This window comes from Prionailurus bengalensis (assembly GCF_016509475.1).
Source record: "Prionailurus bengalensis isolate Pbe53 chromosome B2 unlocalized genomic scaffold, Fcat_Pben_1.1_paternal_pri B2_random_Un_scaffold_46, whole genome shotgun sequence".
Classification (NCBI taxonomy): Eukaryota; Metazoa; Chordata; class Mammalia; order Carnivora; family Felidae; genus Prionailurus; species Prionailurus bengalensis.
The window spans coordinates 567,554-593,517 of NW_025091153.1; the positions used below are offsets into that span (position 1 = coordinate 567,554).

Consider the following 25,964-nt stretch of genomic DNA (forward strand, 5'->3'; position numbering starts at 1 on the left):
GGAGGGCGGCGCCCAGCGGGCAGTCCGGGAACCTGCCGGCCGCGGCCGAGAGGGCGCCCCGCCTCTTCTCGGAGCCTCATTCCCTCCGCAAAGAAGAGGGAGTCAAGCTGGAGGTCCCGTAAGGTCCACTAGCGCTGAGAACTCATCTGTATAGAAAACTCCTATTTGCTGGGGCGCCTGGGTGGCTCAGTCGGTTAAGCAGCCCACTTCGGCTCAGGTCATGATCTCGCGGTCCCTGAGTTTGAGCCCCGCGTTGGGCTCTGTGCTGACAGCTCAGAGCCTGGAGCCTGTTTCAGATTCTGTGTCTCCCTCTCTCTGACCCTCCCCCATTCATGCTCTGTCTCTCTCTGTCTCAAAAATAAATTAAAAAAACGTTAAAAAAAATTAAAAAAAAAAAAAAAGAAAACTCCTATTTGCTGAATCAGCCAGTTAAGAATTCAGTTAATTCCCAGTTACAACTCTCCACAATAAAAATTGTCACTTATGTTAAACCTCTATAGATATTCAGGAAGCGTGTAGTGATTTGGCTGGGTTGAGGCGGCATGATAGAGCAGCATCAAATGCATGTTGGTGTCTCATTGACTGTCAGGTTAACAGAAGGACAGAGATGGAAGGGCAGCAAGTACTCGTTGTGGGTATAAGCAGAAGACCACGGTAGGCAGGGGCATGTTCAAGAAACATGGTGTAGCCAGGTGAGGTATTACATGGTTTACGCCAAGAAGAGGGGCAGACAATGCTGGGAAGTTGGGTTGGATTCTTGGCTGAGGTGATGAGAGTAGCAGGGCTTGGATGAATGCAACATCCCTTTCCCACCCTCCAGGCTCCTTCCCCAAACACACACAGAACTAGAACTCAAATGTGCATCATAAGTTTATTCCCGATGCGGGACAGATTCCTTCCATCCCCAAAACGAATCACATGGTGCCCTGGAGAAATCTAGGAGATTCTTCCACCAGAATCTAGGAGATTCTTCCCACTCCAGGGAAGGAGTGAGAAGGACAGATGCTGAGGACAAGGCAGGCTTTGCAGTTCCCCAGCCTACTTATCCTCCCCTCCTCAACAGAGGAGAGCTGCTCCACACTATTTCCTCTCATCCACTCATCGCTGAAATAATAATAGGAAAAAAAAAAAAAGGCTCCACTATTTAAAAAAAAAAGACAACAAATCCTCAATATGGGGAGGGAGGGGTCCTGGCTGGGACTTGAGGTTAAAGGTCACCAATAGAAGAGGGACAGGGAGGAGAAGGAACCATCACTGTTTCTGCTGCAGGGCCTCCTTCCTTGCTGCGTCCTGTAGCAACTGTGTGTCGACCTCATCTGCCGGCAACTGCACATAGCGGACCACTGAGCCCCGGATGAAGCAGTTCTTCACTGATAACTAGACCAAGATAGACAAATGTGAAAACACCCTTAAAAATATCTGCTATCCACCCGGGAGCATCCTGTTTCTGTTTCCTCTTCACCATCGCCAACTCACCATGTGAGGGTATTTCTCAGGGTCTGTGACACTGATGTCAGTTAGTTTGATGTTGAGATACTAAGAAAAGAAGATGAATAGCATCATCAGCTCTAGAGAAAACATGCAAGTACCCAGCACCAAAACTCTCCCCTCTCCTTCCCCAAGACCCAATTCTAGGCTCCTACGATATCTTACCTGATCCACAGAATGGAGGGTTCCACAGATGCTGTCGGGGGAGATGGAGGAGAGAACCAAATCAGTTTAAACCAAAATAAACAGAGATGTCTTCAAAGCATGGATAAGAACATGGTTGGGGGAAGTCAAGGACTTAAGGAAGCCAGAAAATGTAGAACCAAAAGGGGGCATTCCTAAACCCAGGAGCAAGAAAGACAATGCTTTTACTGCAATATGTTATTTTACTTATTTAGTTTTTAAATGTTTACTTATTTTTGAGAGAGAGAGAGAACGTGAGCGCATGAGCGGGAGAGGGGCAGAGAGAGAGGAAGACACATAATCTGAAGCAAGCTCCAGGCTTTGAGCTGTCAGCACAGAGCCTGACTTGAGGCTTGAACTCATGAACTGTGGAATCATGACCTGAGCCAAAGTCAGACACTTAATCGACTGAGCTGCCCAGGTACCCATGCAATGTGTTATTTTAGATCTCATGTCTCCTCTCCTAGAACCAACTCACTTTTTAAATTTTTTTTTTATTTTTGAGAGAGGCAGAGTGTGAGCAGGGGAGGAGCAGACAGAGAGGGAGACACAGAATCCAAAAAAGGGTCTAGGCTCCAAGCTGTCAGCACAGAGCCCGACATGGAGCTTGAACTCACAAACTGCAAGATCATGACCTGAGCCAAAGTTGGCACTTAACCGACTGAGCCACCCAGGCGCCCCCAAACCAACTCACTCTGAACAGCTACCATTAAACAACTGTCATGCACTAGACCTGTATTCCACATATTTGCAGTCTTTCTAGCCACTTTGCAAGATAGCCATTACCCTCTAGGGACTCAGAGATTGTGTAAGGTGCCCAAGTTTAGGACAAACAGGGACTTGAGTCCAGGTCTGTCTGATTCCCCAAACCATCAGCTATTTTCAAACATTTCTTGCCTTGGAACCAGAGCCCCATAGGTAAAGTAGACAAAATAGCTTAACATTGTTCTTGATGCAGGCACAGGGATGTCCTGTCCCTTCCTCAACCCCTGGGCCCTCTGAAATGTGAATGAGGAATGCTATCAGAACACCAGTACTCCAAGTCATGCTACCTCTCTTGCCCAACCTCTTTAATTTCTGTCAATGGCTTCAACAGTCTTACAACCTCAAATCCTGAGTAGTACTTCACCATCCTCCATGACCCATGTCCCCATCATTTGATGACATTTTTCTAACATTTCCGTAATTCTCTTTCCAATTTGACTTCTACAAACCAAGGTCTAATTACACCTCAATCCAGGTCAGCTTCCATCCTGGCCGCCCCGCATGTCATCACAATTCTATGTTCCTTAGGACTGTGGTTCTCAAACACTGATGTGTGCTCAAAGGTTTCTTAAGTCTGTGACAAAAGAAACACAGGTTGGGGCGCCTGGGTGGCTCAGTCAGTTAAGCGTCTGACTTCAGCTCACGATCTCACTGCTTGTGAGTTCGAGCCCCGAGTCGGGCTCTGTGCTGACAGCTCAAAGCCTGGAGCTTGCTTCAGATTCTGTGTCTCCCTCTCTCTCTGCCCCTCTCCTGTTCACGCTCTGCCTTTCTCTCAAAAATAAACATTAAAAACAAAACACAAGTTAATATAGCGTGTGTTGAGTGTGTATGTAGTGTGCTAAAGATTACCAATATTCTTCCCTAAGAATAACTCTTTAATTGCCCTTACTTTCTGGTATGAACAAAAATTTTTAATAAAAATGATTATAATAAATGGTAATTTTAGAAATGTCCTTGCCAAAAATAAATTGGCAGTTCTCTGTGGACCCCAATTTTTGTTAAATTCTAAGTCTCTGAAATCCAGAGACATACTGCCTCAGTGGTGGCTTCCCCACATCCCTGGCTGCTGAAAAGCCTTTGAGAGCACCCTACTACCATCTGCAACAGCGAAGTAACTTTCAGGAATTGTGTAAGGTGGTGTCATTTCATTCAGTCCTTTAACAGTATCTGGCAGAAAAATAGTATGACATCAAGCATGAGAGAAACAAGCTCTTCCCCCAACCCAATGGACTACTTTCAAATCTTGTAAGTCCCTGTCATAGGGCATGGGACATATTATTGCCATGTAGAAGACCCAGGAAGAAGAGGAAAACCAAAAACAAATCATCTCACAGAATTGCCTAGGGTGGTTCTGGCTTCCACACTTGTCTCTCTATATGGCCCCAACCTGTGTATCATCAATACCATATGCATCACTAGTGCCATAAATGGGAATCTCTGATCTAAAAGGCAAGTCTAGGGTGCCTAGCCCACTCAATCGGAAGAGCACGCAACTCTTGATCTCGAAGTTATGAATTCAAGCCCCACATTGGGTGTAGAGACTACTTTAAAAAATAAAATCTTAAAAATAAATAAAGGCAAGTCCCTCTCTTCATCATTCCTTACGACATCAACGTTTCCCCAACTAAGAAATTACCTCACAAAGAAACATGGAAGGTATTGTTGGGAGTGGGGAATACACTGATTCAAAGTTTCTAAAAGAGGGACGCTTGGCTGTCTCAGTAGAGCGTGTGACTCTTGACCTTGGGGTTGTGGGGTTGAGTCCCACACTGGGTGTAGAGATCACTTAAAAATAAAATCTTAAAATTTGAGGGGCACCTGGGGTGTTCAGTTGGTTGAACGTCTGACTTCGGCTCAGGTCACGATCTCGCAGTTCGTGAGCTCAAGCCCCACATCAGGCTTGCTGCTGTCAGCCTGTCAGCACAGAGGCTGCTTTGGATCCTCTGTCCCCCTCTCTCTGCGCCTCCCCTGCTTGTGCTCTCCCCAAAATAAATAAATATTAAAAAAAAAAAAAGTTGGGTATTAAGGAGGGCACTTGTGATGAGCACTGGTTGTATGTTAAGTGATGAATCACTAAATTCTACACCTGAAGCGAATATTACACTGTATGTTAGCTGGAATTTAAATAAAAACTTGGAAAATAAAGTTAAAAAGTAAAGTTTCTAAAGGAAAGTCAGGTAATAAGTAATGATACTTTAAATGTACACTTCATTCAAAGGATTTTTTTTCCTAAAGAAAGAGATGGGAACAAAGATGCATGCATGAGGATGTCCAGGGCAGCATGATTTATAAAAACAAGGGACTGGAAACAGCCTAAATGTGCAACAGCAAAGTCGGTTAAAGTAGTTCCAGCCAGCGAATAAAAATGCCATACAGACATTAAGAATGTTAAATATCAACTTTATTGACATGGAAAATATCCACAACATATTGTCAGATGAAAAGCAAGTTTCACAACTGCATAAAGAATATGACCCTTTTTTTCAAGTTTTTATTTAAACTCTAGTTAACATATAGTGTAATATTAGTTTCAGGTGTGGAATTTAGTGGCTCAACACTTACATACAACACACAGTGTTCATCACAAGTGTCCTCCTTAATATCCCTCACTCATCTAGTCCACTCCCTGCCCACCTCCCCTCCAGTGATCCTCAATTTATTCTCTATAGTTAAGAATCTATTTTCTGGTTTGCCTCTTTCCCACCGCCTATGTTCATTTGTTTTGTTTCTTAAATTCTACATATGAGTGAAATCATATGGTATTTGTCTTGCTCTGTTTTTAATTTAAGGGAGCGTGCACGCACGTGTGCACACACCAGACAGAACTGGACTTCAGTTCTGACTGTGTCATTCACTGTGTAGACTTGAGTAAGTTTCTTAACATGTATGTCTATGCTTCAGTTTCCTCATGTGTAAGACGGCAACAATAGTATATGTCATATGGACGTGTTATGAGAATTAAATTCATACATACAAAGTATTCAGAATAGTGCTTAGTTGATAGAAGTTTCTCAAATGTTAGCTATTTTTCTTTCTTTCGGCACACAGCTATTAAGCACCTACTATATACCAGGCCTATGCTAGATACACAATGGTGAGCTGAGGTTCTGACCTGTAGGAAGGACAGGACATAAACCATAAACATTTCGATGAAACCACAATTTGAGAAGCACCCACTAGGAAGAAAATTAGACTATATGACAGACTTTATATGGCTAGACGGACCAGGAAAAAGTGTCTCCAAGGATACAGCATTTACTCCAAGTCCTGAACAGTAATTAGGAACTAATGATACAAGGGGGTAGAGGATGTAAAAGCAGCATAGACATAAGGGATTGCATTGGTCTTTGGCTTACCCTTTACATTTTCTTTAACAAAAGGAAGATTGTGCCATATATACTATTCTGCAACAGCTCTCCATATCAATGCATCGTATTCCTCTGTGACAGCTGTATAATATGGAAGTACCACAACTCAATCAACCCATTCCCTGTAGACAGCTATTTGTTTCCAATTTGGGGCTATTGAAAGTAAAACCACAAACCTCTTTGCACATACATCTTTACCTGTGGCACTGATTCGTACATTTCTGTAAGCTGGGTCAAAGGAGTCTATGATTTAGTCAGAAAAAACCAAAACTATGTTCGTTTCGCAAAGAAGGAAAAAATGTTATTGATGCCTGCGCTGCCCTCTTTCTAGTACTTTAAACTTAAGGCACTGGTCATTTATTTCTTCTGTAGCTCTCCCACTGTGCCCAGCCCTCAAATACTTGTCAAAGAGGTTCCAGAGTCCTGCATATCTTCGCCCCTTACAGAATGGGTACCTACCTCAGGTCATTCTTGAGTTCCACGACCACATCCTTGCCCACGAGGGACTTGAAAAAGGAATAGAAGAGCTATTGGGCGAGAGGGGGAAAACCATCATATGGGAAGGCACACAGTAGGGAGGAGTGCTCCTTTGCCAGTATCCCCAAATACTGGTATTGGGATCCCCACCAAATCTCTGGCAAGTTCTCAAAACTTCACAGGAAAGAATACTGATAGGGACGACCGCCTGAAGCGCAAATGATTCTGCACCCTTCACTGAGCCCCTGGCTGAAAGCCCCAGAGAGACGCTCTGCCCTGCACTCCTCGGGCTCTCCGGGTGCGTCTCTCAATCCCCCATCTCTCCTGGGGCCCTGCCCACTCGCCCCAGTGAACAGAATTGTACAAAGTATCCCATTCGCACCCTCCCAAAGCCTCCTGAGGTCTCGCTTTTTCTCTCCCCTTGTTTCCAACTCTCTCCCGCGTTTGTTTTGTTTCCCTCATAAGTTTAAAAAAAAAAAAAGAAAGAAAAGAAGGAAAATCCCCATTTGCTCCCAGGTGTCTTTCCCCGCACCCCAGAATTTGAGGCGTGAGAAGTAAGGATGGAGGAAAGACCCCTGGGCCCAACTCCGACCACGCGGGTCAAAGCCTAGACGCCACCCCGACTACTATCCGCCGGCACGCCCGCGCTCCGCCCGGGCGCCCCCTTGTGACGTCACGGTACCTACCATGGTGCTCAAGCCGCTGCCGGCCGGGCCGGGAAAGCGAGAGCCAGGAACCGCGGGACTGGGGCCGGACGGCAACCGAGACGATAGCCCGCGCGTGGGAATGGGCGGGGTCGCGCAGGCGCCACGAGAAGCTCAGAGGAAACTCCGAGCAAGCACTACGGCACACGGCAGGGTCGCACCGCCGGGAGCGCTAGCAGGGGAGAGCCGAGGGGGCGCTTGAGCCGGGAAAGGGGCGGGTCTTCCTGCCTTTCCACTTCCTCCCGAGTGGCGGGCTTCCAAACACGCAGGCGCGGGCCCCAGCTGTTTGAAGAGGTACACCGCCTCTTAGAGGTTTTTTTCACTGACAGTGCCATCCACAGCACGATTGCTCACACCTTACATTCTGCTGACAACTGTGGAGGAATTTGCGAAAACTCCTGATTTGTACACTTTTCTATATCTGTCACACTTGGATAAAAACTTTAGAAAATAACATGGTGCAGAACCCCCGAAATCAGGAGCCTGAGCACTCCTTGATTCTATCAAAGGCTCCCAGTAACATATTTCTCCCAAGGACCCAATCTCAGTCCATATTTCTCAGACCCTTTTGCCTGTAAAGGACTGAGTAAAACCAAACAGAAACTTGCTCAGGGCTAGAAATTCCCATTGTAACATTTCACTTAAAACACAAAGGGACACAAGTGCTGTTACACATACTTCTATGCTCCTGTCCCCAAGGGTTTTATAAATATGGGATATGACACAATAGGTGAAAATATTTTTCAGTAAGACTACAAATCCTCCATTTCTCATCTTGCACAAAAGTACCCATTTGTCAGCACTTTGTTGTAGAAATGTTTTCTGCATGTAAAAGATGTAATAATCGACTCTGAATACACAGATCTTGGATCTTCTGACCCCGCTATAAGTATCATAAGGATATCAAGCAGAAGTTTGTCCCCACCCCCTGCCCCCCAGCTGAACCCTAAGCACTCTATCACTGAGTACAAGCATAGCAACTGCTCTACCTGGAGCTAAAGGAGGCTGATGATCAAAAGTTATTTTCCTGCTTCAGGGACGCCTGGGTGTCTCAGTTGGTTAAGCATCTGACTCTTGATTTCAGCTCAAGTCATGATCTCACAGTTCCTGGGTTCGCACCCTGCATAAGGCTCTGCGCTAATGGCACAGTGTGGAGCCTACTTGGGATTCTCTCTCTTCTCTTCTCTCTCTCTCTCTGCCTCTCCCTGTGGTCGCTCACTCTCAGAGTGAATAAATAAATAAACTTTACAAGAAGCTATTTTCCCGCTTAAAACAATTAGCTCATGAAAATTCAAATACTTTCCACTTACCAGTTTAATGATTCACAATGAGCTCACAATCAGACCACACACACTCTCTCTTCATTGATTCTTCTTTTCCTATTTTCAAGGTACAGTAACAGTCTAAAGATACCAGAAGAGGGGCACCTATCTAGCTCAGCAGGAAGAACATGTGACTCTTCATCTTGGGGTCATGAGTTCAAGCTTCACGTTGGAGGTAAAGATGACCTAAATGCACTTAAATATATTTTAAAAAATAAAAATAAACTTTAAAAAGGTAAAAAAATAAAAAAATAAAGATACCAGAAAAAATTTTTGTTTTAGGAACAAATTTACTGAGTGACAAATAACCATCCACACAGGAAGAAGAAAGTTGGGAAGGTTGGAAATAAATAACAGACATTCAAATTCATCAAATGGCTCAAAGAGGGGCCTAGTTTTCCTAAGAGTCAGAAACAGGGATTGTTAAAAGGTGGTATACAAGACTCTTTTGTCAGAATCTGAAAGGGATGGTAACAGGTTCAGGTCCAGTCAATTCAAGAATCATAACAATGTTTGAAGATGAGGGGAACAAAATTCACCTTAGAGGCACCCTAGAGCCCTCCAGCTCCAGATAAGATTAATCTACTTCTTCGATGGTGGGGCCTGTGGCAGCCCTTCCAGGAGTATACCCTGTCCCACAGGTAGGCCCAGCGCATCCTCCCTGGTAGAGTTTGGTGATGACTGGGTTACACACCTGCTCCAATTCCTTTCTCTTGTGATCAAACTCTTCTTTCTCAGCCAGTTGATTGGCCTCCAGCCATGAAAGGACCTCATTGCATTTATCCAGTATTTTCTTTTTATCAGACTCACTAATCTTGCCCTTCAAGCCCTCATCACTCACAGCACTCTTCATGTTAAAAGCATAAGATTCTAAGGCATTTTTTGCAGCGATTTTCTCTCTTTGGACCTCATCCTCAGCTTTGTACTTCTCAGCATCCAGGACCATGCGTTCAATCTCCTCCTTGCTCAGCCGGCCCTTGTCGTTGGTGATGGTGATCTTGTTGGCCTTGCCCGTGCTCTTGTCCATGGCTGTTACATTGAGAATACCGTTGGCATCAATGTCAAAGGTCACTTCAATCTGAGGCACTCCCCTGGGTGCAGGAGGGATTCCAGTCAGGTCAAAGCGCCCCAGCAGGTTGTTGTCTCGGGTCATGGCCCTCTCGCCCTCATACACCTGGATCAATACCCCTGGCTGGTTATCTGAATAGGTGGTGAAGATCTGCGTCTGCTTGGTGGGGATGGTAGAGTTGCGCTTGATCAGGACAGTCATCACACCCCCAGCTGTTTCCAACCCTAGGGACAAGGGAGCCACATCCAGCAAAAGCAGGTCCTGTACCTTTTCAGATTTGTCCCCCATCAAAATGGCTGCCTGTACAGCAGCCCCATAGGCCACTGCCTCATCTGGATTGATGCTCTTATTGAGATCATGACCATTAAAGTAGTCCTGTAGCAGCCTCTGAACCTTAGGGATGCGGGTGGAGCCCCCTACTAAAACAATGTCATGGATCTTAGCCTTATCCATCTTGGCATCCCGAAGAGCCTTCTCCACAGGTTCCAACGTGCCTCTAAACAGGTCTGCACACAACTCTTCAAATCGGGCTCTGGTGATGGACGTGTAGAAGTCGACGCCTTCATAAAGTGAATCAATTTCCAAGTTGGCCTGGGTGCTGGACGACAGGGTCCTCTTGGCCCGCTCGCAGGCGGTGCGCAGCCGCCTCACGGCTCGCTTGTTCTGGATGATGTCCTTCTTGTACTTCCTCTTGAATTCCTCCACAAAGTGGCTCACAAGCCTGTTGTCAAAGTCCTCTCCACCAAGGTGGGTGTCCCCAGCTGTGGCCTTTACTTCAAAGATTCCATCATCTATGGTTAGGATGGACACATCAAATGTTCCTCCACCCAGGTCAAAGATCAAGACATGTCGCTCTCCCTGACCTGCTTTATCTAAGCCATATGCAATGGCAGCAGCTGTGGGTTCATTGATAATTCTTAGCACATTGAGACCCGCAATCACACCTGCATCCTTGGTGGCTTGACGCTGAGAATCATTGAAATAAGCTGGCACAGTTATCACAGCATTGGTGACAGGGTGGCCCAAAAAGGCCTCAGCAGTCTCCTTCATCTTTGTCAGTACCATAGAAGAGATTTCCTCAGGATAGAAAGCTTTTTTCTCCCCTTTGTAGGACACTGTTACCTTGGGCTTGCCTCCTTCATTGATTACTTGAAAAGGCCAGTGTTTCATATCTGCCTGCACTACAGGATCATTAAATTTCCTGCCAATCAGACGTTTGGCGTCAAAGACAGTGTTCTGGGGATTCATTGCTACCTGGTTCTTGGCTGCATCCCCAATGAGCCGTTCCGTGTCAGTGAAGGCCACATAGCTGGGGGTGGTGCGGTTGCCCTGGTCATTGGCAATGATCTCTACCTTACCGTGCTGGAACACCCCCACGCATGAGTAGGTGGTGCCCAGGTCAATGCCAATGGCCATTCCCTTAGCAGCAGCCATGGTCTTCCGAGGCCTGAGAAGAAAAAAATGAGATCAAGTTTTGGCAGAGTGCTTTTTTTTTCTTTTACTTTATTACTTTTTTTTAATTTAGAGAGACAGAGATGGCGAACACGAACGAGCAAGGGAGAGGGGCAGAGGAACAGAGAGAGAATCTTAAACAGGATTCACGTTCAGCATGGAACTCAACACAGGATTGATCCCACAATCCTGAGATCATGACTTGAGCTGAAAAAAGAGTTGGATGCTCAACGGAGTGAGCCATCCAGGTGCCCTTATTACTTTCCATTGTACTAAAATACACATAATGTGAAATTTACCATCCTAACCATTTTTTAAGTGTACTGTTTAGCAGTAAGTTCATTCACATTGCTGGCCAAACAACCTCCAAAAATCTTATCTTTCAAAACTGAAATTCTATATTCACTAAACAAACCTCCATTCCCCTTTTCTCTCCAGCCCCTGACAACAACTATTCTATTTTCTGTCTCTATGAATTTAATTACTCTAGTTCTTCATAATAATACAATTATACAGTAATTTCTTTTTGTAACTAGTTTTTTTTTCACTTAGCAAGATATCCTCAAAAGTTCAAGTATGTGTTACAGCATGTGTCAGAGTTTACTTAAGCCTGAATAATATTAATTATATATATATAGGGGCATTATATACGGGGCACATTTTGTATATTCATTCCTTCCTTGGACACTTGGGCTGCTTCTACCTTATGGCTATTGTGAATAGTGCTGTCATAAACTCCATGAACAAGTTTATTGCTAGTGTACAAGTATTCCAGTCTCTTCTCTCACGGAGAGTGCTTTTTGGACTAAAGCATTCTTAGCGAATTGGAAGTAAGAGGGAGGACAGTTGGCATATATTGTTTAATTTTCACAGAGTGTAACTTCATTGTCCTGTTTCTTGACCTGTGATATTTTATTCTGAGATTGTAACTGTCTCCTGCTGAACTAAGATTATCTGATGTTCTGGTCCCTTCACCAGACATTAATCTCCATCTTTCGGTTTAGCTACCTCCCACAACTCCTTTACCCTCCATTAGACATTAGTTGGCATACTATTGGGCTAGTCTGAAAATGGCTACTAGGAACCTAATCTAACCCTCACAAACTTTCTCAGACGAGATAGAGCGTGACAAGCAATCTCTCCAATCATCTCTGGAATAAAACTATCTGAAGACATTAACAGATCAGCTCCTCCACTTCTTTCCAGCAGCTCTGACAAATCCCACCCACCTTGACTCCTTACCAAAGGATTCCCCCTTCCCTGATTAGTCAATGCACCCCATAGATTGAAACTACAGAACTTTCCAGCACTTTCTCAAACATGGATCTACTAGTCTTGCCTATTGTCATTCCATTTCAATCAGAGCCCTCCTGGCTCACCTATTGTCCCGCCGCCTTCGATCCAGTTTAATAATGTTCCAACTGCGGAGCCCCTGTGCGTGGGGGCTCCTTTAACATCCAAACGGCGCAGCCGGTGTTCCCCCACCCCCCACCCGCCCCGCCCTACAACTTTGAGCGGACTCCGGACCTACCATCCCCTACCATCCCGATTCCTAAATAGCCCATGAGGTCAGAGGCAGCACCCCCATTGTAACGCGTCTGGGGAGCCAGCGTCAACACACCCGCCCCCGCCCTGCCTCCGGCCCTGCCAGCCCCTCCCACCTCCTCGCGCCGACCCCCGCCCTCCTCGAAGCTTTGCAAACCCAGCAAGCCCCAGAAGAGTCTGGAGAGTTCTGGGAGGGGCGGCACCCAGGACGCTGATTGGTCCCAGAAAGCCTGGAGGCAGGACGCGATGCGAAACCGCTGGAATATTCCCGGCCTGGCAGCCCCGCAGAGCTCCGTGATTGGCTGAGGACAGAAAAGGTGGGGCTCGATGAGGCGTTATAAACACAGAGCCGCCCCGTCCCGAAAAACAGCAAGCCTGCAGAGAAACCTTCGGGGTTCTGGCGGTGACCGCTAGCGCAATTTCCGCAGACCGGCTGAGTCGGGCTCCCCGCAAGTTCGAGTTTGCAGCTTCGGAACAGACCGAGTTCCTCGTCGCGTATCCCGACCGACGTTCACAAAGGCTGAACCTCAGCGCCGGGCAAGGGAGCAGGACACCGACATGGCTAAAACCGCAGCCATCGGCATCGACCTGGGCACCACCTACTCATGCGTGGGGGTGTTCCAGCACGGCAAGGTAGAGATCATCGCCAACGACCAGGGCAACCGCACCACCCCCAGCTACGTGGCCTTCACGGACACCGAGCGGCTCATCGGGGATGCGGCCAAGAACCAGGTGGCGCTGAACCCGCAGAACACCGTGTTCGACGCGAAGCGGCTGATCGGCCGCAAGTTCGGCGACCCGGTGGTGCAGTCGGATATGAAGCACTGGCCTTTCCGGGTGATCAACGACGGAGATAAGCCCAAGGTGCAGGTGAGCTACAAGGGGGAGACCAAGGCGTTCTACCCCGAGGAGATCTCGTCCATGGTGCTGACCAAGATGAAGGAGATCGCCGAGGCGTACCTGGGCTACCCGGTGACCAACGCGGTGATCACCGTGCCGGCCTACTTCAACGACTCGCAGCGGCAGGCCACCAAGGACGCGGGGGTGATCGCGGGGCTGAACGTGCTGCGGATCATCAACGAGCCCACGGCCGCCGCCATCGCCTACGGCCTGGACAGGACGGGCAAGGGGGAGCGCAACGTGCTCATCTTTGACCTGGGCGGGGGCACCTTCGACGTGTCCATCCTGACGATCGACGACGGCATCTTCGAGGTGAAGGCCACGGCGGGGGACACCCACCTGGGTGGGGAGGACTTTGACAACAGGCTGGTGAACCACTTCGTGGAGGAGTTCAAGAGGAAGCACAAGAAGGACATCAGCCAGAACAAGCGAGCCGTGAGGCGGCTGCGCACCGCCTGCGAGCGGGCCAAGAGGACCCTGTCGTCCAGCACCCAGGCCAGCCTGGAGATCGACTCCCTGTTCGAGGGCATCGACTTCTACACGTCCATCACGAGGGCGCGGTTCGAGGAGCTGTGCTCGGACCTGTTCCGGAGCACCCTGGAGCCGGTGGAGAAGGCTCTGCGCGACGCCAAGCTGGACAAGGCCCAGATCCACGACCTGGTCCTGGTGGGGGGCTCCACCCGCATCCCCAAGGTGCAGAAACTGCTGCAAGACTTCTTCAACGGGCGCGATCTCAACAAGAGCATCAACCCCGACGAGGCAGTGGCCTACGGGGCGGCGGTGCAGGCGGCCATCCTGATGGGGGACAAGTCTGAGAACGTGCAGGACCTGTTGCTGCTGGACGTGGCGCCCCTGTCGCTGGGGCTGGAGACGGCCGGCGGCGTGATGACTGCCCTGATCAAGCGCAACTCCACCATCCCCACCAAGCAGACGCAGATCTTCACCACCTACTCGGACAACCAGCCCGGAGTGCTGATCCAGGTGTACGAGGGCGAGAGGGCCATGACGCGGGACAATAACCTGCTGGGGCGCTTCGAGCTGAGCGGCATCCCCCCGGCCCCACGGGGAGTGCCCCAGATCGAGGTGACCTTCGACATCGATGCCAATGGCATCCTGAACGTCACGGCCACGGACAAGAGCACGGGCAAAGCCAACAAGATCACCATCACCAACGACAAGGGCCGGCTGAGCAAGGAGGAGATCGAGCGCATGGTGCAGGAGGCGGAGAAGTACAAAGCCGAGGACGAGGTGCAGCGCGAGAGGGTGTCTGCCAAGAACGCGCTGGAGTCGTACGCCTTCAACATGAAGAGTGCCGTGGAGGATGAGGGTCTCAAGGGGAAGATCAGCGAGGCCGACAAGAAGAAGGTGCTGGACAAGTGCCAGGAGGTCATTTCCTGGCTGGACGCCAACACCTTGGCCGAGAAGGACGAGTTTGAGCACAAGAGGAAAGAGCTGGAGCAGGTGTGTAACCCCATCATCAGCGGACTGTACCAGGGGGCGGGTGGCCCTGGGGCTGGTGGCTTTGGGGCTCAGGCCCCCAGAGGGGGCTCTGGGTCGGGCCCCACCATTGAGGAGGTGGATTAGGAGTTCTTCCCCAGATTGCTCGTGTTTGTTGAGACGGTTGGGATTCATGCCTTTTGTATTGCCTTATATATCTGCATTTCATCACCTCTCAACTTTGCAACTTGTTTGCCAAGTTTCGACTGTCTCCTTTGGTGAAATGATGAAGTTCCTTTTTTTTTTTTTTTTTGTAGAGTCTAAACCTAGCAAGAATTTATACTGCCATCTTTTGTGCATTTTCTTTTTTGTAATATTCATCCCAAACTCAGGCCTTTTTGTTTTGTTGTTTTAACTGTTTTCTGTAGAGTAAATAAACTCAATAATTTGATTTTCTTGACTGTTTCTGTGTTTTATTTTGAGGTTAGAATAATTTGCATAGGTTGTCTTGTTAGTCTAAAGTTGAATGACAATTTGTATCTTAGATAAAGGTCAGGGATCTGGGGAAGTACGTCTGTATATTGCCTTGTGATCTATTTCTTTCAAGCGAAAGAACTCTCCTTGGGAGAGTTGAAACAAATGGTTGGTATGAGTGGATTGGGTCTGTGGATGCAGAAAAAATTACAGGCTACTGACATAGTGGTGTCAAGTTGGTGAGGGGGTTGACTTTATGTAAGGGTGGCCTCAAAAGAGGGGGGAATGGGGATGTTACTGGAGAAGCTGACAAAAAGGAGAGGCAGTTAGGGAGTAAGGCCATGCCTGCCTGTTCCTGTAAGTACACCTGATATGTCAGAGCAATGATATATAATCTGGTTTCAGCATGAAAGAACAGGTGAGTCCTAAATTGGTAGTGAGGAAATGTGAGTTCAGGCACTGGCTTGCCCAGTTATGCATATGCCACCCTGATCTCTAGTTCTCATGTGTTAAAATGAAAGGGTTTTTTTGTTTGTTTTGCCTGGTGCCTCAGCCTTTACTTCTCATTTCTGAGAGGTTACTTAGATAGAAATGTCACATTTCTGGCTTTGGTTATTTACATTTTAAGTATCCGGTATCTTCAAGCAGTTTGTCCTTGAGTTTGGTGCCCCAAGAGAAGGACCCAGTAGTTCAGTGCCCTTAGGTACCAGGCACCGTTTTGGGGCTATGTGTTTATTAATTCTCATTCCACCACACCAAGTTTAGGTAGTGTTTGACTTGCACAGGTGAACATAACAGGGAGATTTAAAAGTTACTGATTTAACTGAAATGACTTCACTGGTTAAAAAAATTTCCAGTTCATGGGGCACCTAGGTGGCTCAGTTGGTTAAGCATCTGACTTCGGCTCAAGTCATGATCTCACAGTTTGTGGGTTGGAGCCCCTCATCGGGCTCTGTGCTGACAGCTCAGAACCTGGAGCCTGTTTCAGATTCTGTGTCTCCCTCTCTCTCTGCCCCTCCCCTGTTCATGCTCTGTCTCTGTCTCAAAAATAAATAAACATTAAAAAAAAAAAATTCCAGTTCAGCAAAGGTGTTAAACCTGGATTCCAGCTCCGGTTTCCTAAGTTGTTGCCAGGCTGTCCCAAGTCCACAGGGCTTTTGTCTTTTACATGCCTGGTTCTGGGTTATTTCTAACCTAGGTTTCTCAGTCACTACCCATTTGCTTTTATTTTGTGCAATTCTAAACAATTCTATCAGAGAAACAATAGGATTGATAACAAAGGTTTAGTATTTGTTAACTTGGAAGAGGAAGGACCCTGCATCCCTGTACTAAGAAGACTTACTACAGGCCTCCTTCCCACACACTACCTTCCCTTTGAGATGCTTCATATCCCAACTGCTAGCATTCTAGAAATAATTCCCCCCACAATTTCCTTGTTAGAAAATGCCTGCCCACAATTCTCTTGATAAGTGAACCCTTTTAAAAATCGATTGCACCTGGGAGTTACAAAGTTGTTTTAGAACAAGATAGAGGGGGTAGGTGGAGATAATTGCAAGCACCCCTGAATTGTGCACTTAACTTTTTTTCAGTGTTTGTTTATTTTTGAGAGAGTGTGCGAGCAGGGGAGGGGCAGAGAGAATTGAGACAGAATCCGAACGAAGCAGGCTCTGAGCTATCAGCAGAAAGCCTGACATGGAACTTGAACCCACGGTGAGATCATGACCTAAGCTCAGGTTGGACATTCTACCGACTGAGCCACCCAGGTGCCCCTGAATTGTGCACTTTAAAATGGTTTTTATGTTTTGTGAATTTTACTTCAACAAAAAACAAAGAAAAGGTCTCACTCTACATTCCATAAAAGCATTTTCTTTTTTGTTTTTTAAAGTTTTATTTATTTTGAGTGAGAGAGAATGAGAGCATGAGAGCAAGAGAGAGGGAGAGAAAGAATCCCAAACAAGCTCATTGCTATAAGGTCAGAGCCCAATGTGGGGCTTAAACTATGAACCTTGAGATCATGACCTGAGCCGAAATCCAGTCTAATGCTTAACAGACTGAGCCACCCAGGTGACCCCATAAAAGCATTTTCTGTGTTCTTCAAAGCCCATCAAACCTTTTAGTAAATAATAGCCTTTGAAGAAAATCAGTGTTATGAGAATGACACATACATGGTAGACCTTGCCCTGGAAGTATGGAAATGGAAATCTACAAGATGCTTAGGCTTCTAGACCATATTATAAAGGCACTTTTAACCTTCAGGAGAGTTGAGCTGTAGGGCTGTGGACTCTAGCCATAGTGTAAATCAATTTTGATGAGGATACACATTTGCTACAGGACCTCATCTGCCCCTTAGAGCTGCAGTGACTGTCATTTGCAGATAATACAGTGACTCTTCAGCAGCTACCACTATTTAGTGGAGAGGTGCAGGGGATAGGCAGGGCAGATTGGAAACGGGTGGAGATTGGGAAGGAACTACCAAACAACTTTGATAAGAGTTTAGGGAGATCTCTAGAAATAACCCTGGACAAAGTAAGCTCCTATGGCTAGTCAAGTTACTAAGTAGGTGCTTTATTAAGAAATCAATATAAGACGTTGTTGCCTGCATCCCTTTGCACAAACTGAAATAATCACTTTGTAAAGGCAAGGAGTTAAGGCTGATGAAATTGTAGATTTAAATAAAGTAAAGAGAATGTCAGAGCACCTGGGTGGCTTAGTGGGTTGAGCGTCTGGCTCTTGATTTCAGCTTGGGTCATGATCTCACAGTTTGTTGGGTTCGAGCCCAGAGTCAGGCTCTGTGCTGACAGGCTGACAGAGGGGAGTGTGATTGGAATTTTCTCGCTCTCTCAAAACTAAAAAAAAAAAAAAAAAGAGAGAGAATGCAGTGTCATCGCTGAAGAAATTTGTGTTTTGGGTAACAGAAGAAACTTGGGAGTAGGGGAGGTACATTGAGGAAAAAGAACTGTGGGTGAGGAAAGAATTTTAAAAATCTAGTACTTTCCGTAATACACCTTTGGGCCTAAGACTGCTTTATTAGCAACATACATACTGTCATTTCTCGTATTTAACAGGATTCTGTCATCAAAAATGAAAAAGATACCAAAACAACAACAAAAAAAACCTTTTTTACATATGAGAAAAGAGGGCAGGAACATGGGCTTTCGGTAGAAATGGGGTTATTTTAGGTGAGAGGATGATCCTTATAATAGAGATAAGAAACAGTAACTGACATCAACTTTCAGTCTAATTGAAATCCTAAATACGTCCCCTTGGATCACCTCTTGGGAATCCGGTGCACTGGGACAGATCAATACAACCAGTCCCGCCCCTTTCCTCGAGCCGCTCACAGAAAGCCTAAGGGGTCGGGCCGCACAGGGAATTCCGGACATCGGGGTGAACCCAACCCGCCCCACCATCCCTGTCGGGCGCAGTCAAGGATCGGAAGATCGGGCACAACCGGGAAGCATTGAGGCAGGGGGAAGAAGGTGTCCAGAAGACGGGAATCACTTCCGAGGGCCTTTAAATGGGGAACTAGAGCCAGGAGGTGAAGGTGAGGCGGCGACAGGGCAAGGCCACCGGGTGCGTCTCCGCCGCACGTCCTCGCCAGGCCCCGGGTGTGCTCGCCTCGGGCTGTGTGGGGACCTTCTCTTCTGGCGTCTGGCCACCCAATTCGTCCGGCCTAATTGTAGGAGTTACGCGACTTTCCAGTGTTTTCGTCGCATAAATTAGCTAGTGTGAGAAATACTCTGAAGCTCTCGCCTTTTTTCTCCTTTAACCCCGTCTTGGAAAAAAACAATCACAAAACCCCGGTACCGGCCAGGCAATTCTGCGGCCAGCCCCGCCAGTTAGGCCCCAGCGGCGGCCTCCGCGCTCTGCGGCCCCGCCCCTGCCGGCTGGCACCCCCGCCCTCTCCGGGTGGCGCTCTACGCTCCCTTTCACCGCTGTCCCGAACTTTCTGGAGTTTTCTGGGTTCCAGGGCGGAGACTGACTCGTAGGAAAACTCATCAACAAACTGCCTCATCCAAGTCTCTCCACACCCTCAAACCCGCTAACTCCCGCCCTAGAAAATCAAGCTTAGTCATCTCTCTATATTTAATTTCCAGAAAATTCTGTGAACTCTGTCCCAGCCTAGCCATAGTAACAGAGCTCCCTGCTTTCCCCTTTTCGAGGGAACCTTCTGTTATGAAGGGAAGGGGAGGCAGGGCTGGGAGAACTGGAAGGGTGGGAAAGGTAGGAGTGGGCGGTGGGGTTGGGATGGTCAGGAGTCAGAAGTGGCAGCCCAGAGAGAGGAGTCCCTGGCTGGTCACATAACCCCGTGGTGTCCCTAATGTGCTCTGTCAGAGCCCTGACATTCACTTCACTCCCTTTTGTGGCCATTTGTTTTCCTCTTCAGAGAATGAAAGGGATAGGATGCCTGTGCCAGCCCTGAGAGAAGTTCAAAACGGGAAATATGAGGACCTGTAGGTTCAATCCCCTGTTCTATAATTAGCTGAGTGACCAGACCAAGCCACTGATCCTTTGTGTTCCTCTCTGAAAATGAAAAGGTTTGCCTGAATGGCCTCTGCCTGAAAATCTTAAGATAGTTTCTCCAGGAAACTGAAAGTAATGCCATTGTCCTGGCAGTTGTCCCCAACCTTGTAGGCAACTCAACAGGAAAGACTTGAGATGTCAGACCTGAGTATGGAATCCCAGCTAAGAAGCGAGAAGGGAGCAAATTTTAGAGCACTACTCTGTCACAGGCACAGAACTAAGGCCTTAGAAGCATTATCTTATTAATCACTGATGCCTACCATCCTATAAAATAGATTCTGTTGATTCCATTTTAGAGATAGAGACTTTTGTAATTTAGGTAACTTACAAGCATTTCCTTGTGAAGAAGGAGGAAGAAGAGGAAGAAGCAAACAAACAAAAACCAAAAAACAAAACAGCCTGAACAAGGAAATAGAGTCAGATACAAACCTGGGTATTTCTCAGTTTTTTCCAAACTGCTGGAAATCTGCAGCTTTCCCAGGTCACTGCAGCTTTTGCCACGGACTTGTTAAAAATGCGTGGTTCTAGGTTTCCTATCAGTTACCTCTTTTACTTTTTTTCTGGCTAACCTTAGAATTATACCATCTTTTAAAACTGAAAGAACTGAGGAGAAAACAGTAAAGTTTGAGAAACTGCAGGGAAAAAGGAGAAGAAAAAAGAACCCGCAGCAGCTTCAGGGTGATAAAGGCTCCCCTCCTCCATACTTCCTGCCGCCAGCAGTCAACGTTCTCGGCTCTCCCTCTCCCGTCTCCCCACTCCCCGCTTAGTTAAGTACCTGACAGTTCCACCAGCTTGAGGAAACCTGATACTCTATCCTTTCAAATGCTAAACCCGGTAAAACCTAATTGCAAACTTAGTCAAAGTAAAATTCTAGAAAATTTCTTGGGATTCTTACAGTCACTTTAGACACCAGTTAAACCTGTGACTGGGTTTTTGCCTTGGAAGGCATCCAGTGTAAAAGACAAAATCCAGGAGACACTCTCCTTGCCAGGAAATGAAAAGGAATATAGATGTTTCGGTTTCCAGACCAGTCCACAGAGAGTTAACTCAAAAGGTAGGTCAACTATAGAGTGTAGGTTTCTGATTCATGGAAAACAGCATTTGTAATGGATCTTTTTCTGCTATGCCAACAGCAGCAAGATTTGAACCCCTATCACCATGTCTACCTGCCAGGCGGTGGGTACAGTGATGTCCTTTGCTTCCAGCCAATAAAGTTTAAACTGCAGATCTGGAAAGAAGGAAGGAATAAATCCAGAACTGCCGCTAGTAGCAGGTAATGGCAGGGAAGCTTCCAGAGGGAGGAGGTGAGATTAAGGGACCCTAGAAGTGTTGACACATTGGGCAGCTATAATGGAAGCTTGGGGAGTTGCCAGAGATCACATAAAGAAATGGAAAATTCCGTAAGTTTGACCAGTTTGACCAGATTAGGAGGTGACTCATTAGGGAGCCACAACTGAATGTAAAAAAAGTTATCACTTGCCTGCACAAACACACACAGGATTGTGAAAGCAATTCCAATTGAGCAAAAATGTTCAAAAGCAAGATTCCTTCACTTCATCAAAAACTGTCTTCTCATATAAAAACAAATAAACAAAAACACTGTTTTCTCTCATTGTGTTAGGTTTTCTGTGTTCAACTATGTGGGTACAGCAATGTGTCTATTTTTGGTGGGTTGTGAACCTGGTACTATTTAATGTCACTTCCAGTTCACGCGCCCAACAACTGGTCTTACATATCCACAAAGAATTTTTTATTTTTATTTTTTAAGATTTATTCATTTTTGAGAGAGAGAGAGCGTGTGAGCAGGAGAGGGGTAGAGACAGAAAGGCACAGAATCTGAAGCAGGGTCCGGGCTCTGTGCTGACAGCTCAGATGCTGACTCGGGGCTGGAAATCAGGACCACGAGATCATGACATGAACTGAAGTCCAAAGTTTAACCAACTGAGCCAGCCAGGTGCCCAAGAACTTTTTTTAAAAGGCCAAAATAGGGGCGCCTGGGTGGCTCAGTCGGTTGAGCGTCCGACTTCAGCTCAGGTCACGATGTCGCGGTCCGTGAGTTCGAGCCCCGCGTCAGGCTCTGGGCTGATGGCTCAGAGCCTGGAGCCTGCTTCAGATTCTGTGTCTCCCTCTCTCTCTGCCCCTCCCCCGTTCATGCTCTGTCTCTCTGTCTCAAAAATAAATAAATGTTAAAAAAATTTAAAAAAAAAGGCCAAAATGATCAAATGTGTTTGTAGTTAAAGGAGGAAAACATGCAGAAAGTTGGAATCTAGGATAGAAAACTAAGTGGGTGGATTAAATGCATGACAAATAATCTTAAATTTTAAAGGAGCTGTAAGTAGAACCTGGGTCTGGCCAACCCCTCCCACCTTCCAGCATCATCCCAACCAGTGTGCTTAACAGGGACCACCTGCAACCAGCTGTGGCTTATACTATTAAAGACTAAACATCCTCACCTCTCCCTTGCCGACTCACCTCCCTCTGCATTTCATTTAAAAAGGAGGGCCAGCCTACAGGCGACAGAGGGCAGAAGATCGAATTCTGGGGTCTGAGTATGAACCGGGAATTAACAGGCAAACTCTCTGGGAATGGGGTGGCCCAGACCCCCCAGCTTGATAGAGGACGGAAATGGAGAAGCCCCAAGGTCTTAAAGACAGCTGAAGTCCTACGGAAAGTTTTTTCTTCCTCTGGCCCGAGCCCCGCCCAAAGCGAAGGGGAGCAGCGGATCCCAGCCCTAGCCTACCCCTTCCCCTGCCCCACCCCTTCCCCCTCCCCCCGCCCTTGACCCAGCACGTTCCTTCTGGGGCACTGGGGACGTTCTCCAGTTTAAGAACCAATTGTTTACTTAAGTGTTTTTCTTTTAAAAATTCAAATTCTCCCATCCCCAGGTATTTCAACCGTGTAGGTTAGAAACGATGTCAAAACTATATTGCATTATCTCTTTCCTTCTCATTTCTGCTTTAAATCGAAAGTGGGAAAAACGCCACCGCTGGCTAAGGCAATCCTCAGGCAGCTCAGGCCTTTGGACCAATGCACCAGCGGGCCTAAACGCGACCCTATCCGTCAGCGCCACAGTCCAATCAGAGTCTCTTTGACCCGCCGATACTCCACCCACTTCGAGAAACTTGGGAACTTTACGTATTTGGGGTATCCCTGGGAGTGGTGTATTCCTTAACCTTAATCTTAAACCGCGAAACTAGTTTGAACCCCAGGCGGCTCTCACTGGCCTGCGATAACAAATGCCAGTCTTTCTAGTCAATTTCAAAGTCCGTGGACAGCATCGCTGGGAGGTACGAGACTGGGTGGGCGGAGCCAACAACCACCCTTCCCAGCTCCTCTCCTCCCTCCCCTTAGGACTCAAGTCCCTTCCCAAGAAGCCGAGAAGAGTCTGGAGAGTTCTGGGAGGGGCGGCACCCAGGACGCTGATTGGTCCCAGAAAGCCTGGAGGCAGGACGCGATGCGAAACCGCTGGAATATTCCCGGCCTGGCAGCCCCGCAGAGCTCCGTGATTGGCTGAGGACAGAAAAGGTGGGGCTCGATGAGGCGTTATAAACACAGAGCCGCCCCGTCCCGAAAAACAGCAAGCCTGCAGAGAAACCTTCGGGGTTCTGGCGGTGACCGCTAGCGCAATTTCCGCAGACCGGCTGAGTCGGGCTCCCCGCAAGTTCGAGTTTGCAGCTTCGGAACAGACCGAGTTCCTCGTCGCGTATCCCGACCGACGTTCACAAAGGCTGAACCTCAGCGCCGGGCAAGGGAGCAGGACACCGACATGGCTAAAACCGCAGCCATCGGCATCGACCTGGGCACCACCTACTCATGCGTGGGGGTGTTCCAGCACGGCAAGGTAGAGATCATCGCCAACGACCAGGGCAACCGCACCACCCCCAGCTACGTGGCCTTCACGGACACCGAGCGGCTCATCGGGGATGCGGCCAAGAACCAGGTGGCGCTGAACCCGCAGAACACCGTGTTCGACGCGAAGCGGCTGATCGGCCGCAAGTTCGGCGACCCGGTGGTGCAGTCGGATATGAAGCACTGGCCTTTCCGGGTGATCAACGACGGAGATAAGCCCAAGGTGCAGGTGAGCTACAAGGGGGAGACCAAGGCGTTCTACCCCGAGGAGATCTCGTCCATGGTGCTGACCAAGATGAAGGAGATCGCCGAGGCGTACCTGGGCTACCCGGTGACCAACGCGGTGATCACCGTGCCGGCCTACTTCAACGACTCGCAGCGGCAGGCCACCAAGGACGCGGGGGTGATCGCGGGGCTGAACGTGCTGCGGATCATCAACGAGCCCACGGCCGCCGCCATCGCCTACGGCCTGGACAGGACGGGCAAGGGGGAGCGCAACGTGCTCATCTTTGACCTGGGCGGGGGCACCTTCGACGTGTCCATCCTGACGATCGACGACGGCATCTTCGAGGTGAAGGCCACGGCGGGGGACACCCACCTGGGTGGGGAGGACTTTGACAACAGGCTGGTGAACCACTTCGTGGAGGAGTTCAAGAGGAAGCACAAGAAGGACATCAGCCAGAACAAGCGAGCCGTGAGGCGGCTGCGCACCGCCTGCGAGCGGGCCAAGAGGACCCTGTCGTCCAGCACCCAGGCCAGCCTGGAGATCGACTCCCTGTTCGAGGGCATCGACTTCTACACGTCCATCACGAGGGCGCGGTTCGAGGAGCTGTGCTCGGACCTGTTCCGGAGCACCCTGGAGCCGGTGGAGAAGGCTCTGCGCGACGCCAAGCTGGACAAGGCCCAGATCCACGACCTGGTCCTGGTGGGGGGCTCCACCCGCATCCCCAAGGTGCAGAAACTGCTGCAAGACTTCTTCAACGGGCGCGATCTCAACAAGAGCATCAACCCCGACGAGGCAGTGGCCTACGGGGCGGCGGTGCAGGCGGCCATCCTGATGGGGGACAAGTCTGAGAACGTGCAGGACCTGTTGCTGCTGGACGTGGCGCCCCTGTCGCTGGGGCTGGAGACGGCCGGCGGCGTGATGACTGCCCTGATCAAGCGCAACTCCACCATCCCCACCAAGCAGACGCAGATCTTCACCACCTACTCGGACAACCAGCCCGGAGTGCTGATCCAGGTGTACGAGGGCGAGAGGGCCATGACGCGGGACAATAACCTGCTGGGGCGCTTCGAGCTGAGCGGCATCCCCCCGGCCCCACGGGGAGTGCCCCAGATCGAGGTGACCTTCGACATCGATGCCAATGGCATCCTGAACGTCACGGCCACGGACAAGAGCACGGGCAAAGCCAACAAGATCACCATCACCAACGACAAGGGCCGGCTGAGCAAGGAGGAGATCGAGCGCATGGTGCAGGAGGCGGAGAAGTACAAAGCCGAGGACGAGGTGCAGCGCGAGAGGGTGTCTGCCAAGAACGCGCTGGAGTCGTACGCCTTCAACATGAAGAGTGCCGTGGAGGATGAGGGTCTCAAGGGGAAGATCAGCGAGGCCGACAAGAAGAAGGTGCTGGACAAGTGCCAGGAGGTCATTTCCTGGCTGGACGCCAACACCTTGGCCGAGAAGGACGAGTTTGAGCACAAGAGGAAAGAGCTGGAGCAGGTGTGTAACCCCATCATCAGCGGACTGTACCAGGGGGCGGGTGGCCCTGGGGCTGGTGGCTTTGGGGCTCAGGCCCCCAGAGGGGGCTCTGGGTCGGGCCCCACCATTGAGGAGGTGGATTAGGATCCTTACCTTCCTGACTCGTATTTCTTTCCTAGTCGAGGTGACCTGAGGACCTTGCTATCACACTGTATTTTTTCCTACTTCCAGTTTTCTGTTATTTCAATTTGTTCTAACGTTAGTTTGTAACCTGATAATGTTTATCTTTATTATTTCCTTGTGATATACTAGTGTTTTTAGTAGAGTTTTTGCCTTGAAAGTAAGTTGGTGCTTTTTTTCCCTCCTCTGTAAAATGAGCAAACACTGCCACCCTCTGTCCAATTTTGCTTTGTAAACACCGGAAGTCATGGAATGGCTTTTTTTTTTTTAAACAATTTGTATACTTCATGATGAAAAATAAAATGTTACAAATACAAGTCTATTTTTATTTGAGGGGGGATAGCGGACCTTTCTTGGAATGTCTGAATTTCATAGGCTGAAAAATACAGTACTTCTGAAGAGAGGTACACTATGAGGAGCTGTGACTTTGGCTATTTATTTTAAGACTTAATTGTAGGTTTTAAATTATATCTGTGCTAGAAAACAATTTCAGCTGCCCATTTTTGTGGGTGACACTTTTTTTTAGGG

The 25,964-nt window shown here is 48.3% G+C and overlaps 3 protein-coding genes across 3 annotated transcripts; 1 reads left to right on the plus strand and 2 right to left on the minus strand.

Annotated features, from left to right (window-relative positions):
* Positions 1-857: 857 nt before the first annotated feature.
* On the minus strand, positions 858-7,210 carry LSM2 (LSM2 homolog, U6 small nuclear RNA and mRNA degradation associated). The gene is made up of 5 exons (XM_043571940.1): positions 6,968-7,210; positions 6,264-6,331; positions 1,654-1,684; positions 1,477-1,536; positions 858-1,377 (listed from the first exon to the last, which is right to left on the minus strand). Exons 1-5 carry the CDS (start codon positions 6,968-6,970, stop codon positions 1,252-1,254), a joined length of 288 nt encoding a protein of 95 aa, XP_043427875.1. The 5' UTR covers positions 6,971-7,210; the 3' UTR covers positions 858-1,251.
* Positions 7,211-8,577: 1,367 nt separating this feature from the next.
* Positions 8,578-12,483, minus strand: LOC122478300 (heat shock 70 kDa protein 1-like). Its single transcript, XM_043571938.1, has 2 exons — positions 12,208-12,483; positions 8,578-10,823 (listed from the first exon to the last, which is right to left on the minus strand). The coding sequence occupies exon 2, from the start codon at positions 10,808-10,810 to the stop codon at positions 8,885-8,887; it is 1,926 nt and encodes a 641-aa protein (XP_043427873.1). The 5' UTR covers positions 10,811-10,823; positions 12,208-12,483; the 3' UTR covers positions 8,578-8,884.
* A 239-nt stretch (positions 12,484-12,722) lies between these two features.
* LOC122478299 (heat shock 70 kDa protein 1) lies at positions 12,723-25,753 on the plus strand. The gene is made up of 2 exons (XM_043571936.1): positions 12,723-14,848; positions 25,392-25,753. The coding sequence occupies exons 1-2, from the start codon at positions 12,932-12,934 to the stop codon at positions 25,398-25,400; spliced, it is 1,926 nt and encodes a 641-aa protein (XP_043427871.1). The 5' UTR covers positions 12,723-12,931; the 3' UTR covers positions 25,401-25,753.
* Positions 25,754-25,964: the final 211 nt, after the last annotated feature.

Coding starts and splice junctions, on each gene's coding strand:
- LOC122478299 (XM_043571936.1), top strand. CDS start 12,932: ATGGCTAAAACCGCAGCCATCGGCATCGACCTGGGCACCACCTACTCA.
- LSM2 (XM_043571940.1), bottom strand. Junction 1,685..6,263: donor GAACTCAAGAATGACCTGAG/GTAGGTACCCAT, acceptor CTCCCCCGACAG/CATCTGTGGAACCCTCCATT. Junction 1,378..1,476: donor CTGAGAAATACCCTCACATG/GTGAGTTGGCGA, acceptor ATCTTGGTCTAG/TTATCAGTGAAGAACTGCTT.
- LOC122478300 (XM_043571938.1), bottom strand. CDS start 10,810: ATGGCTGCTGCTAAGGGAATGGCCATTGGCATTGACCTGGGCACCACC.